Source organism: Ambystoma mexicanum, chromosome 4p (genome assembly GCF_040938575.1).
Source record: "Ambystoma mexicanum isolate Mex_15411 chromosome 4p, UKY_AmexF1_1, whole genome shotgun sequence".
NCBI classification, from domain to species: domain Eukaryota; kingdom Metazoa; phylum Chordata; class Amphibia; order Caudata; family Ambystomatidae; genus Ambystoma; species Ambystoma mexicanum.
In genome coordinates, this window is record NC_090927.1 from 1269490827 (window position 1) to 1269505032 (window position 14206).

General features: G+C 41.4%; 1 protein-coding gene across 2 annotated transcripts in view; it reads left to right on the forward strand.

Annotated features, from left to right (window-relative positions):
• The window catches only part of THBS2 (thrombospondin 2), a 389899-nt gene extending 382894 nt beyond the window's left edge, over window positions 1–7005 (forward strand). Inside the window, exons 21-22 of one of the 2 annotated variants that reach the window (XM_069606958.1) lie at window positions 3717–3856; window positions 4719–7005. In XM_069606958.1, the coding sequence (XP_069463059.1) occupies window positions 3717–3856; window positions 4719–4726 (148 nt within the window). In that variant the 3' untranslated portion in view covers window positions 4727–7005. The remainder of the gene's footprint in view (window positions 1–3716; window positions 3857–4718) is intronic. The other variant, XM_069606957.1, reaches the window with a different exon arrangement.
• The last annotated feature ends 7201 nt before the right edge of the window (window positions 7006–14206 follow it).

The window sequence follows — 14206 nt, forward strand, 5'->3', positions numbered from 1 at the left end:
TTGTAAACCTGCATGCCCCGTCTCCTTTTCTCCTTCTGTAATCTCTGGTGTTCTCTCAAGCTAGGGAAAGGAGTGTGTGCCCCCACTTAATTTTAAAGCAAAGGTCCTCTGCTTGTGATGTCTCTGGGGTGTTGCCCACTCCAAGTGAGCCCCCAAGTGAGTTTCTAGGAATGTCTGATTGTGATATCCGAGACCCCTCCCTAACATTTGAGGCAAATATCAAAAGGTTCAACTTTTAGGTTTGTAAATGCGTCATGGAACTTTTTTAGGAGTCATATTTCATGCTTGTACCCTGATATAATGACATTGCATATAAATTAATGAAGCATTGCAAAGAGCATCTACTTGTGTGTTAGGGGATTATGGCTGCATTGTATTTAGGATGGACATGTATGCATTACATGTTAGTATATACAGTACATATATGTATAGTTCAAGATGCGTCCACAGATAGGGCGCATTTCCACAATTAGGACGTTTGTGTTTCTGGGGATGGCAGTTGGATAGTGCAACGTCTACACTTGACGACACTAGAAGACACACCATGCAAAGCTAAACATTAGGTGTTTACACAACACCTAATTATGTATATGTAATGTTTACATATGCGAAAGTACAGGGTCTACCGGACATCAGCAGGGTCCCCACTCTACATCCACCTGGGTCGCAAAACAACATGTAGTACATGCAGCCTTAAAGGACTCTATATTAATGAGAAAAATTGAAAACACGAATGGCAACAATCTCAAAGCACAAGAAAATTGCTGTAGTTTGTCTCTGTGCTTGTTTGGGAATCAGGGACGGACTATGTTAATGCCCTTAACTCTGCCTATGCAGAGAAAGTTGGTTGTACATACTGTACCCAGTTTCTGGTTGCAAATCAAGCTATGGTCAATTTGTGTCAGTTTTCCACCTGGCAAATGCTCATTTTAGTAAAGAGTAAAGAATGCCATTTGCAGCTAACAGTTAGGGCCTCATTACACGGTAGGCGGTAAGGGTTTACCCGGTACCGGTATTTTACCGGTACCGGTAAACCCTTACCGCCTTACTACGAGGTCCCTTTGCGGGTTGGGGAATTTAACGCCTGCTTTTTGCAGGCGTTAAAAACCAACCCGCAAAGGACCAGGGAGCTAATTACGGTACCGCAATTTGCGGTGCGGTAATTAGCACCTTCCCCATTCCCATTATGCCCTATGGGGCAAAAATGGGAATGGGGAAGGACAATGGGGGAAGGGGGAATTACCGCCCCACCAACCTTGGAATAGGGCGGTAATTCCCCTTTCCACCAAGGCGATGCCGGTATTTTACCGGCATGGACCAAGGTGCTAATAGCACCTTGGTCCACCGCCATCCGTGTAATGAGGCCCTTAGTATTAATTGTTACATATATTAAGCTATAATTATAACAATATTATTTTGGGGCATTCAGATGCATTTCACCTGGATTGAGGGTTTACATTCCTAGTGAATGTGAACTCAATTTACTTTGTGAAATGTACTAAATGTCTCCAAATACATCTTGGACACTAATTAACATCAGCAATTATTGAAGCAACTAACATGTATTCGTTTTGGAAATCAATCTATGTAATGGGTAATTTGGTTCAAAACATAATTCCCACATCTGCTGTCCGGAATTCTATAGCAATTTCCTTACAGAAACAGATATCCCAATTATTCTGTTAATACTGCACAAATCAATAAAGATTGTCGGTAGTTAATTAGACAAACGTGAGAGCCCCTCCACTGAGAACAAACAAGCTTAAATTGCTTGTTCTGATATGATATATGATATGATTGTTTATTTATATAGCGCCTATACACAGTGTGTTTCAAAGTGCTTCAAGGCAAGGGAGGGAACAAGGGAAAATACAACCACATTCTTACAGGCCATGAACAGTAAGGATGTGAAATTAACCATCGTACTCGGCCTGACGACATTTCAGATAGTGCAAGAGCTAAGACATAGATAAGGAAGGGTGGGGGAGAGTGGGAAGGAAATGGAAACAGACAGGCGACTACTGTACTAGGCCTGACAACATTTCTGGTAGAGCCGTAGAAAAACAAAAGGTGAGGGAGAGGGGTCCAGAAAGGGAGGGGAGGAACAAAACAAGCGACTATCATACTGGGCCTGACGACATTTCAGATAGTGCTGGAGGGGTGGTGGGGAGGAAAAAAACAGTAATGGGAGGGTGGAGGAAACAGACGAGGTTGCTATCCTATTAGGTCCAGGGACAATTCTGATAGAGTAAGTGCATAGAAGAAAGTAAGGGGAGGAGATAGGAAAAGGGAGAAGGGAAATGAGGAGAGAACAGAGAGTAAGCAGTCAAAAAGAGTGGAGAAGCAAGAGTGGAGAGCGAATACATTAGCAGAAGTCAGTAGGAACACATAATGTTGCATGCCCTCTGTGGAAAGTGCCCATTAAAGGTGTTCTACAATCACATTTTAGGCCACTGTGCCTTATCCAAAGGAAAAATGTCCATTTACATATCAGTCTCTGCCTGCCCACAAGGAGGGTCCAGCATCAAAATGCTAAGAATTTCTCTGAATAAGAATACCAACAGCAACCCATGATGCTTTGTTCAGTGAGGTGAAGATGTGTCTCTCTAGGCACAAAGAACAAGGGGTCATGCCTGGGTCACCCTTCTTAACTCATGGATAATTACTGCAAAAATGAAAAATTGTAGGTACCTGTGAGTATCTTACTTCAAAAAAGTCTTATTTGATTGAAATTAGAATATTGCATCAATAGTTCGGTGCAAAGACTGCCTGGTGGCATAATGGATAGGCACATGCAAGAGTGTCAACTGACTGCCTTTGAGTGTATTAACCATCTCTGAAGCTAAAATAACCATATAGTTTAAGAGTCAGTAGAGCAAATAGACAAACTGAGGTAGTAAATTAAATGTAGCATTTAAATGGCACGGTTAGCTTCACAAGTTAAACATTTTAATTGCAACTTGGTTGAACTGTAACAGGTTTAACATGAGCATGTATTAGGTGTCATGTAAAATTAGCACCCGGGGCAGGTGAAGTAACCAATCAGGTTACTCAGATTGTGGTCTGAATCCCACAATCTCAGCCCGTGTTCTGGGCAGCCAGATGTCAATTTTCCCTGTCCTCAAATCTTCCCCACCCCTCCTTCTAACCCTCAGGTGTCTGGTTTCTTCCCACCGCAATCCATCTTACTTGATTTGTGCATTGGCGTTATCGCCGCTGCCACTGCTGCTGCCACTCTGTGTCCCTGCTGGCCAACATGGAAATGGAAGAGGGGCTCTGTATGGAGCTCTGTCTTGCCGATCCATGGCAGCCATCTTAGGTAAGTATTTTGTTTGAATGAACGGGATTGTTCAAGGCAAAATCCATTCGGGGGCTTCACAGGCTGGTAATTGCTGAGAGGTCCGATCTGTTGGGCACTTGCTATTACTTGGGCCCTGGGCTGTTAACAGCCAGTGAAACCACCTGGACGGGTAAACAATTTTTCTATAAGAAAGTGAAAGCATTTTCCGATGGTTTAGCTTTGGTGCAGGCAAAAAGCCATCCTTGCAGAGAGGAACTGTCTGGTTGAAAAGAATCTTACCTGAAGATTGTGTTGTTATTTTACTGTCTGCTTTTGAAGACAGAATGTTCAGAATGCAGTAAATGCCAGTCGTTACTGTCTGGACTCTAAAAATTCTAATTAGCTGAAATTAACCCACATTTCATTTACTTTGCAGAGTGGTCTTTTTTGAAGGCAAGCAAATCTTAGCTGACTCTGGTCCTCTCTACGACAAGACGTACTCTGGCGGAAGACTGGGCCTTTTTGTTTTCTCCCAAGAGATGGTGTTCTTTTCTGACCTCAAATATGAATGTAGAGGTTCGTGTTTTGCATTATTTATCATTGAAACATTCTTTCTGGCTAAAGTCTGACATGATTAATTGCGTGTATTTATAAAAGTGTGCTAAACATGAATGGCAACTGTGTACTATACTAAAGAGGGTTGGCTGGTATATTGTATATACACACCAAGTGTTCTTGATTTCTCTTGCTTCAATGGTGCTATAGTTCTATATTTTTTGTTGTTTTTGTTATTAACATGTTATATGATTTTGAAAATGAAATGCAGGTATTTTAACATTTGGACACATTGAGATCAAACTGCACATATAACTTTAGTATGATCGTACTCATTTTATAAAATAACTAACTTAATGAGTTATTTTATAAAATTAAAGCTATATTAACTTAAATGCTACTCTGCAATCAATGGACCTCTGATGTCTCCTATATTAAAATCTGTACCAAAATCTGTACCACGTTTCAGAACCTTCTCACAATAACCTTATTGTGATTGTGCTATGCTATTAACTGTGTGAAGAACAGCCTCTCTAGGGATTCAACCCAAGTTGCTGAATGAAAAAATAACTATTATGCCATCATTATTATTAAATGATGAATACAAGTTTGCCATGATTTGGAGAATTTTCAAAATGAATGTCTTCCTAGCTCGTTTAGTAACCTGGCATATTCAATTCTGATTAGGAAATACGTGTGTGGATGTGTGTGTGTTTTGCAAAGTTACAAATATCTGAATATTGTGAATGTAAATGCATTGAGAAAAGACACAACTGTTGTCTGTTTACATATTTTCATGGAATTGAATTACCAAATATAATTTTGGAACACAACATGTTTATGTCAGTGTAATTGACAGGAATATTCCCTTTCTTTCTTTCAGACTTCTGAGCTGTTTTGTTTGGGACCATTCATTTTCTGCAAAATTGACACCTCTGCTCAACCGCTCCTCACCTCCATCATTTTACCAAATTAAAATGTCATCTCTCACTCTTCAAAATTCCTGAAACACAAGTGCCTTCTCAGAAACAAAGCAACATTGTGTGTCATATGAGCACACTGAAACATCATCAGACCAATACTACAGAAAATGTGCTTAAGGAGAAAGTGCAATGTATTGTATGCGTTAAGGGTGTGAATGCTGTGTACCTTTAAATGTGATACCTGATGTATTTATAAATGTGTGTGTTTGAGTATATTTGATGATAACAAAAAATGCTGAATATCAGCTGGTTCCTTACACTTATCTATGAGGGTTATTTAGAAGAATTTGAAGCAAATTGCTATCCCACGTTCATTCCTTTGATCAGGAAATAACACAAATATATAGGTCTATAACCCTCACAAATATGGGTATGGTTGAAGTATGGTTGTAGGGAATTGTCTATTGGGTAACCTATGGCATGGTCTATTGGCATATCTTGGCTAATAGCGATATCTCAAAATATATGCATAGCAGGTTGACATCTGTGAAGGCTCTGGTGGACAAAGAAGTTCATCTTAACCCATATGCTTTCATTGCAAGCAATGCCTATTAATGCTTAGACTCAGCTTAATTGTTATCTTAATAGTGAGTCAGATTCTCAATATGGTTCATTAATATAAGTAGATATTATTGGATTTGTCAATTTTGTAATGTTTCTTCATAAAATGAGACCTTACATTTTTCTGCTAGGGCTGATTTGGCAAATGTGGATCTCAGTGAAATCTTTGTAATATCTTTTAAAGTGCTCTTTTGGATTTTAAAACCTCAAGTTAGAAAGAGGAATCATCTTTGCAACTTGTCTGCATCTGTTAGCTTTAAGTCATACATTTCATTTAGAATACTATGCAATATCATTGTAAAAATGGACTGTCATACTCAGGGCATACTCTTTCCTATGCGGACACTGCCATTTGCTGGAATCAGCTTCAAAGAGAAGACATCTTAAACATATTGTTTAATTTTTAGTGTGTTTGAATAAAATACTATGTTATTCTTGACAAGTAAATGTATACATAGAAGAAGTCCTATTGTAGAAGTATGGACTTGTACGAATACATGTGTACTTTGTTCACTAGGGCAGCGAATAAGTGTGTACCAAACATAGTAAATCCAAAGAACAAATGATGTCTTAATATAATTATCTAAACCATGGCAATATGGAAAATTATCACTGGATCATCATTTAATTAACATTGTAGTATTTATAGTTTTCCTTCTTTGTCCTTTTTTTGCGTCAACTATATCATCCCATTATCTTCTGAGAGGTCAATTTATGGTTGCCTGATGGGCGACTTATCTTCCCTGGCAAGAATCCTACGTTTACAATATGTGTCATGTATTCAACCAGAACACATATAGATTTATGTTTTACTTTTTTGGCATGTCTTACTTTATCTGCCCTTTAATTTTGACGTAAGGATGAAGTAGCCACTATCCTGCTGCACAATTGTGTTTGGTGTTGTTACTGGCGTCTGCTGTAAATATACTTTTTTGCTGTAATAATCTACAACAATTATTCCACTAGCATAAGCAAATGCTTTAGGTTTCTTCTTTTCAAAATGTGTTTTCTTTTCAAGAAACACATTTTGGTTGTATAGACAGCTGAAGTTTAATGAAGGGTTCCAATATTTTATTGTGGGAAAGAGAAGGGAGGTGGCCAGCTGTTGACTCAGCTCTTTTATTCTAATCAAGAATATATTTTACTGCTATATCCATTAGAAAGAATCCACATTGTTCTTGCTTTGTTGCACATTTTATAGCATTTTCATATAAGGAAAACCTTTTTTAGCCTGGCAAAACAAGTTTTACATTTGCTGCGTTTTTTAATTACATAATTTGTATCCTCTCTTCAGAATGGGGACATTACCATTAAATGTAACAATTGTAACAGATATTAAGTTTTTGTTTTGTTTTGTTGTCATAGTGTGGGGACAGAGGATGTTAATATTAAGGCTGTACCATGATTTCCTGTGTAAATTATTTATGACGTTGTTCCTTTTTGTCTCTCTTTATTTTGTGCAACTCAATGAATGCCGTTCTGTTTTGCCAAAGATTGTAAATAATTATTTATTTGTTGACATAGACAACTTTTCACCATTGAAAGTCCAACTTTAAGTAAGACCCTCATTTTTATACTTAAGAGATTAATGATAGAAAATAAATTGTAAAAAAAGGTTTTCAAAAAGCGTTTCTCTCCACCTTGTATTTTGTACAATATTTAAACAACACTTTTAAATTATCACCATTAGAGCCGAGTCAGGTTATGGTATCTGAACTGACATGCTCTAACCAAGAATTTAATATCTGCTGCAGGTGAATTTTACACTAGCTAGGGATTGAGCATTAACTTGAATAACCGAGAAGCAGCCTGGTGTGAGTTGTTCTAAAATTGCAAGCATCATAATCTAAGCAAATATTTACCTAATTTACATGTTAGAAACAAAATGATAATGATGTTGTGCTCAGCCCTGTAACAAACCCACAATGTTTTCCAGAACTGGCAGAACCTTACTGAACTACATTTTGTCAGTGAGCGAGTGACTATATGAGTGAGTGAATGATTAAGTGAGTAATGGGAGAGTATTGATAAGTGTGTGAGTAGGTTTTTTTCCTCGTGCTAGAATTGAAAAATTCCATTTTACAGTTGGAGTTAGGTGCTAAGTAACAAAATCAGACACAACAAACATTTTAAATGCAATGATAATAGAGATGATTAATTCCAAATTTGGGTTGAGGCTTAATATGACGTCCCACAATTACACCAGATTCTGAAATCGCAAGACTACCAGAAAGTGAAGCTGATGAAAGTGAAATTACTTATTTTGTCTGTATGAGCTTCCAAGGTAATTGGGCAGGTGACCAAGTAAACAATTGAAGTAGCTTTGCAACTTTAATTATACGTTGCTTCAAATGTTAATGAGTGTAGTTAATTGATATGAACTTTGTCCCAGGTATGGGGGTTGTGGGCCACAAGCACTTTACATACTGCAGGTATTTAGGCTGAGCTTTGCTGGTTACAAGTGCAAGATTGTGGGCTGCAGAGAACATGCTATAAAGTGGGAGAACGTTGTTTTTTTCATAGGTGAGGTGGGAGGAATCCTCAGAGGGTATTAAGCAAAATCAGTGTGCTAGGTTTAGGGGTAGTGATGTGTGAAAGTCTGGGTTCCCATCTCTTAGCCGGAGGTAGGCGAGGGACCTATTGTGGATCCCAACACATGTAATAATCTAATGAATTGTAAGTACATACTGAAAGAATTTTCATTGGCTACCGAGAGCTAAACAAACTAATTTGCCACTTTAACACTTACAAATAATTTCCCCACATTTATCTCACATTACAAACGAAATGTGGTACAATTTGCTGTAATACTGTATCTGCATATGTTTGACCATGCTCTGCCTACCTCTAAGAATATGAGGCATTCCTATGACAGGGCAAAACGTCCTGTTAGTCAGAGATCAAATCTGTGGTGGTCGGTGGAAAGGCGGTCAGGCTGCATAGGCATTAGATCAGACAGATGTTTATAATTGCCCTGATATTACAAAATACTGTAACAGATATTTTCTAACAGGCTATGCATAATTAACAAAACATTGGATGTCTATACATTCTGAACATGGCTTTTTCTTATGAATGTGTATCCGAGGAGGCTCAAAATGATCTCAATTAAGAGGGATAATCATTAGATCACAAATTTACACTTAAGATCACTGGGTCTTTACTTTTGGCTTTTCTAAATATTGCATTGTCGCTACTGGAGTGAGGTTTCAAGCTATTTGCTTGGTTGGCATATGTTACCAAAATGGTAAAGCAAGGAAAATGGTCTGAGTGCCATATTCCTTCCAACAGGGTACACCATCATCTGCTGCGATTGCCCCTTCCACAAAGGTGGATGAGTTGCCCTCATCCACAAAGATACCCTTGCCTTTAAAACAATCACAGTCACTGCCCCTCCCACCTGCAAGCTACTCAGCACAAGGCTGTCTATTTCACCCTCCTCATCCCTAATCATCCACATTATCTAGCAACATCTCCTCTATGCTTAGCTCCAGCATCAAACCATCCTCCAAAGTCCTACTCCTGGGTGACCTTATCCTAGGTCTAAACCCAGATGCCAAAGACGCCCACTCAGTGGCCTGCTCCTTAACCTCTCTGGGATTTACACAGTGTGTCTCAAGCCCAACCTACCAACTAGGGATATCCCTATACGGGATTGCTGCCTATAACTGTTCGGCAGAGAATATAGTGGTATCACCTAATCACTGGACAGACCACCACACCATCTCCTTCAATATACCAACCACCACTCCCCTACCCACCATCACACACCCCTTAACACCAGTCCTCATAAGATGTTCACGGAACTTCACCAAAGAACACCTCCTTCCTCTTACCCTCCACCCAACTGATCTGGTCAAAACCTACAACACCACGATTCTCTCTGCCATGGACACTATTGCTACTCAAACCTCGTAAAGCTAAACCCAGCACTCACATAAACTCTTGGTTCACCCGTGTTTTACACAAGATGAGAGCTAGCAAAAACGTGCCCTAGAGTGCATCAGGCGCAAATCCCCTTCCCCTACTAACAAAGAAAATCTCCTCCTCCTTTCTAATGAAAACAAAAAAGCCATCATCGCCGCAAAAGCATCTGCATCCGCTAATAGAATCATTAAAGCACAGACCTACTCTCATGAGCTCTTCTCTTTTCTCCATTCTCTGAGAGCTGGCAACCCCTTGTGTCCCCATTTCCAAATGCCTCAAAGATGACTCCTGGTGTCATAACATTCAGGATGCCCTCTCAAATAAAGCTGTCTCCCTCCAAGAAAAATATCAAGCTCAAGCAATCTATCCTGATCACCAAACCCACCCCCACTGACCCTCTCCAGTCCCCAGCCCCCACAACTCCCCCTTTCCCACACCCACCCTTTACCTTCTGCCCTATCTCTGAATCAGAAACATCCAACCTGATCGCCGGCCAAAGTGACACATGCCCAGCACCCCTCATTAAGGACTATGCAGAAGCCCTTGTCCCTGTCTTCACCTCCTTTATCAACTCTTCCTTCACCACCAGCATTGAACCTCCATTGCTAAAGAAGCCTGGATCTCTCCACTACTCAAGAAAGCCTCTCTCGACCCTGCCATACCCACCAACTGCCATCTCATTACCACTGTCCTCTTCCTCCTAAAAATCCTGGACCGTGCTGCCTATACTAAATTCAAGACTACCTGGAATTCCACCACATTCTCAGCCCGAGACAGTCTAGTTTTCGTCCCAGCCGTGGTACCGAATCAGCCCTACTTGACGTAAAAAAACAACTTGATGATATGCGTGACTCAGGCAACCTTGCTCTCCTCCTCCTCTTCGAGATTTCCGCTGCCTTCGACTTAGTCAACCACCAAACTCTTTGTCACCATCTCACCACAGCTGCCAACTTTGACCCATCAACTGTCCAGTGGATTTTGTCCTTCCTCGCAGATAGATCTGCCCGAGTCTATGCAGGAAATGCAGCCGCCACATCTCTTCCGTCCCTTGTGGTGTCCCACAAGGTTCCAACATCTTCGCCACCTTATACAATCTGTACACCAAACCCCTTTTCGACCACCTTGACTTCATGGGGATCTCGTTCACCAATTATGCTGATGATACGTCGGTCCTCATCCCCCTCTCAGGCGACCACATACAAGACCCCAGCAAAATCAATGCCATTCATGACATTATCCAAGCCTGGATGGCCTCCCTTCAACTCTGTCTGAACAATGACAAGACAGAAATTCTGATTGTCGCTCCCCCCTACCATCTGTCCAAGTTAGACTGTGCCTACCACTCTTTTAACATTGATGCCTGCACATCCCAGTCACCTCGAGCATTAAAACACTTGTAGTCTTCCTAGATTCTAGCCTCAACATGAAACCGCACGTCAACTCCATTGCCTCTTCAGCTGCCCACACCACCAAGATATTAAATGCCACCAAACATCTTCTCTCCCCACAAGACCGCCTTACCATAGAAAGAGCCACCATATGCGCCTAGCTTGACTACTAAAACTCCCTCTTGGCTGGCGCCGCAAAACGCAACCTTCATAAACTTAAGACAATCTAAAACAATGCCACCCGAGTGGCCATGAATTTCTCAAAATGTGATCATGTTGCAAGTCATAGAAGAGCAGCTCAATGGCTTCCAGTCAAAGAATGTATACACTTTAGAATTCTCTGAATCACACATTGCTGCCTCTCTAACACTGCACAGCCTTATATCTCACAAAGACTGAACAAATACTTCTCTACCAGGCCTACAAGATCTCTCTACAGCCAAAGACAGATGACACCTCACTACGCTTACCATAACTGGCGAATTTCAAGGGTTTTTCAATTTTACTTGGAACCATAACGTCCTTTTAAGAACGTTTTTTTACTGAATTTCAAAGGTTTTTAGTAGCACAACTTAACCATAACGTCCCTTTAACAACGTTTTTTTACTGAATTTCATAGGTTTTTAGTAGCGCAAATTAACCATAACATCTCTTTAACAAAGTTTTTTTACTGAATATACATTTTCATAGTGTACATTTGATATATTTGCACTAGGGTTCCCTGACTTTATATTCAATTAACTTAGAACATACCGAACACCCCGCTAATGATTTTGATGTCCGCGGACGGTTACGGACGACATCAACACTACCCAAACATGCAGGGGGTATCTGAAATTGTTCTATCATGCCATGTAAACCGTACGCAAGTTGAAACAGTAGCACATATACACATATTAATAAATAAGCAGTGGAACCTACATATTTAACACATCAACCAGCCATTGAAATACAATATGTAATAAAAAGGATTATACCATAAAAAAAATATACCTCCAACATAATTATCTCACAGAAACTGCAGAGCTAGAAGCAACAGTAGACCTACACAACACAACGAATACAACTTACCAGAAACTAGTAAGTAAACTTCATTTTTTGTATATATTACTCTACTTTTTGGGTGAGGTACAGTATAATTGTCACAATACATGTCTGTTACTTCCGACCCACTATCCTCCTCCGATTCCTCACCTGAAGAACTGGAATCCGTGGTGTATTTTGGTGTCTCCCGATACTGGCAAGTATTTGATGAAATAATCCCTCGTCGGTGTGAAGCCACAGCGGCCACCTGTGAGCTGTGGCCACTGCGGCCCCGTCACCGAAGACAGGCAAAGCCAGGGGAAAAAGCCGCTGGCGTACGAAAAACCTTTATCCGAATGAGATCTGGGTTGTTGGAGTATCCGTGGAGTAAGAAGCGCGTAGTCACTTTCAAGCAGATCCAAGGTGTCACTGGAGTCAGTTGCGAGAAGTATGGTAAACAGAGTAGGCGAAAGGAGAGGACGGGGAAAATGCCAAGGTGAAGATGAAAGAAAAATATGTATCAACGGAACACAGGGAAAAGCAACCTGAGGAGGCCGGTAGAAGAGAGAAAAGAACCGTGGAACGAAAGGAGGACCGAAGTCTGGGAAAGAAAAGGGTGCGAGAAGCTAGAGAGGCAGAGCCACTGAGCGAAGGAGAGAAAGGGTAATAGAAAGCACCGAAGGAAATGAAATAACAAGCGTTGTAGCAACAAGGTAAAGCGAGAGCGATATCCAAGATGTTGCAACGCGCAGGTAGCTGGGAAGACCGGAAATAAATACTTCCCAGCTATCCGCAGTCGCAACGTAGAAAAACGTAAAAAGATTAGACCGTCACCTGGAAAAAGGAAAGATGCTTGCTGGAATGCTAATGGCCACTCCACCTAAACCGTTGTCACTTCTTCCATGCGCCTGTGCGCATGACAGTATGCCCCGTTTTAGGGCCCCCCCCCGGTTTACCGGGATGGAACCTATGGAACCTTCTGAGTAACTTGGGAGCATGTATATGAACCAAGGGTTCCCATGAGTCCTCTGATCTGGGATATCCCTTCCATCCAATCAGATATTCCAGTCTGCCCATGTGGTATCTGGAAGAGTATATTCGAGACACCTCGTACTCTTCTTCCTCAGAGTCGGCCTTAAGGTGTGCATAGTTCGAATTGGAGCGTCCATGAGCCTGAGAAAAAGGTTTCAGTAAAAAAGCATGAAACACCGGGTGAATGCATTTAAGATTGGGTGGAAGATGGAGTCTATAAAACACAGGATTGATCTTTGCAAGTATAGAGAAAGGGCCTAGGTATCGGGGAAAAAGTTTGGATGGATGAGCCCACCGGGAAAAGTATTTAGTAGATAACCATACTTAAGAACCCACAGTCCAATCCGGTCCCTGCTGACGGTGTGAATCTGCCTGCTTCTTGTTGTACAGTGCTGTATCTTTGAGACTGGAGGAAGCATTCGATTGAGCCTCTTTAATTGCATTGCGACTGGTTTCAATAGCTGGTAATTGGGATTGTTCCACAGATACTGGATGGATACTCTTCGGGTGTACTCCATAAGTGCAGTAGAATGGAGACATGTTGATGGCAGTGTGCCTGGCATTATTATAAGCAAATTCCGCTGTGGGAAGTAGTAACAACCAATCGTCCTGTTGCTGATCACAGTAGCAGCGGAGGTATTGCTCCAATGTGGCGTTCAGTCTCTATCGGTTTGACCATTGGTCTGGGGATGGAATCCTGAAGAGAGAGCTCTTTCAATGCCTAAATATTGACACATTGCCTTCCAGAACCTTTAGGTGTATTGCGACCCTCGATAAAGGGGAAAAATGAGCCATCTTGGTGAAAGTGTCTATCATCACCATTGTTAGGAAAGATTTCTTAATTGTGGGTAATTTTCCTTCCATGTGGCAACCCCCAAACTTTTTGCTGTTGTTTTCACCATGATCTAGACTTTGCCAGAGAAGTGCAGCCTTCTGTCGCACTCCTCTGGGCTTTCGCTCCATTATTACGGGGAAACTGACATGCCCTTAAGACAGTCAGAACCGGGAAACACTGTTTTCCGTAGTTTCTTTATCATGTTGGGGCTTTCGGGCAACATGACACAAGAGGGCACTGTAAGCTAAGTTACTGCGCTCTTGGGTCTCTAGCCTTCTACAGGCCCTAGATACTCTTTTTGGATTGTAACTGATTGGTGCTTGTGAATCACGGACGGGAATGGTGGCAGCGATCGTTTCTTGTGTTTTGAGCTCCTTTTGGCGTTTTAAGAGCGTTTCTCGCGCTTAGCCCAAAATGGTGGCCTGGCTCCCAAAATGGCCAGACCATGGGGCTCCTTTGTCCTGTCCGCTGACCGTCTTGCTCCCTTCACCTTCCCCAGGTCGAGCCGACCCGGGGCCTTCCTTATTTGGGCATGTACTTTCCCTCGAAACACGGATGCTTTCGCTGGCTTCTACAGGCCTTGTGTGTGCCTCCAGGATGTGGGCTGGGATGTCTGGTCCCA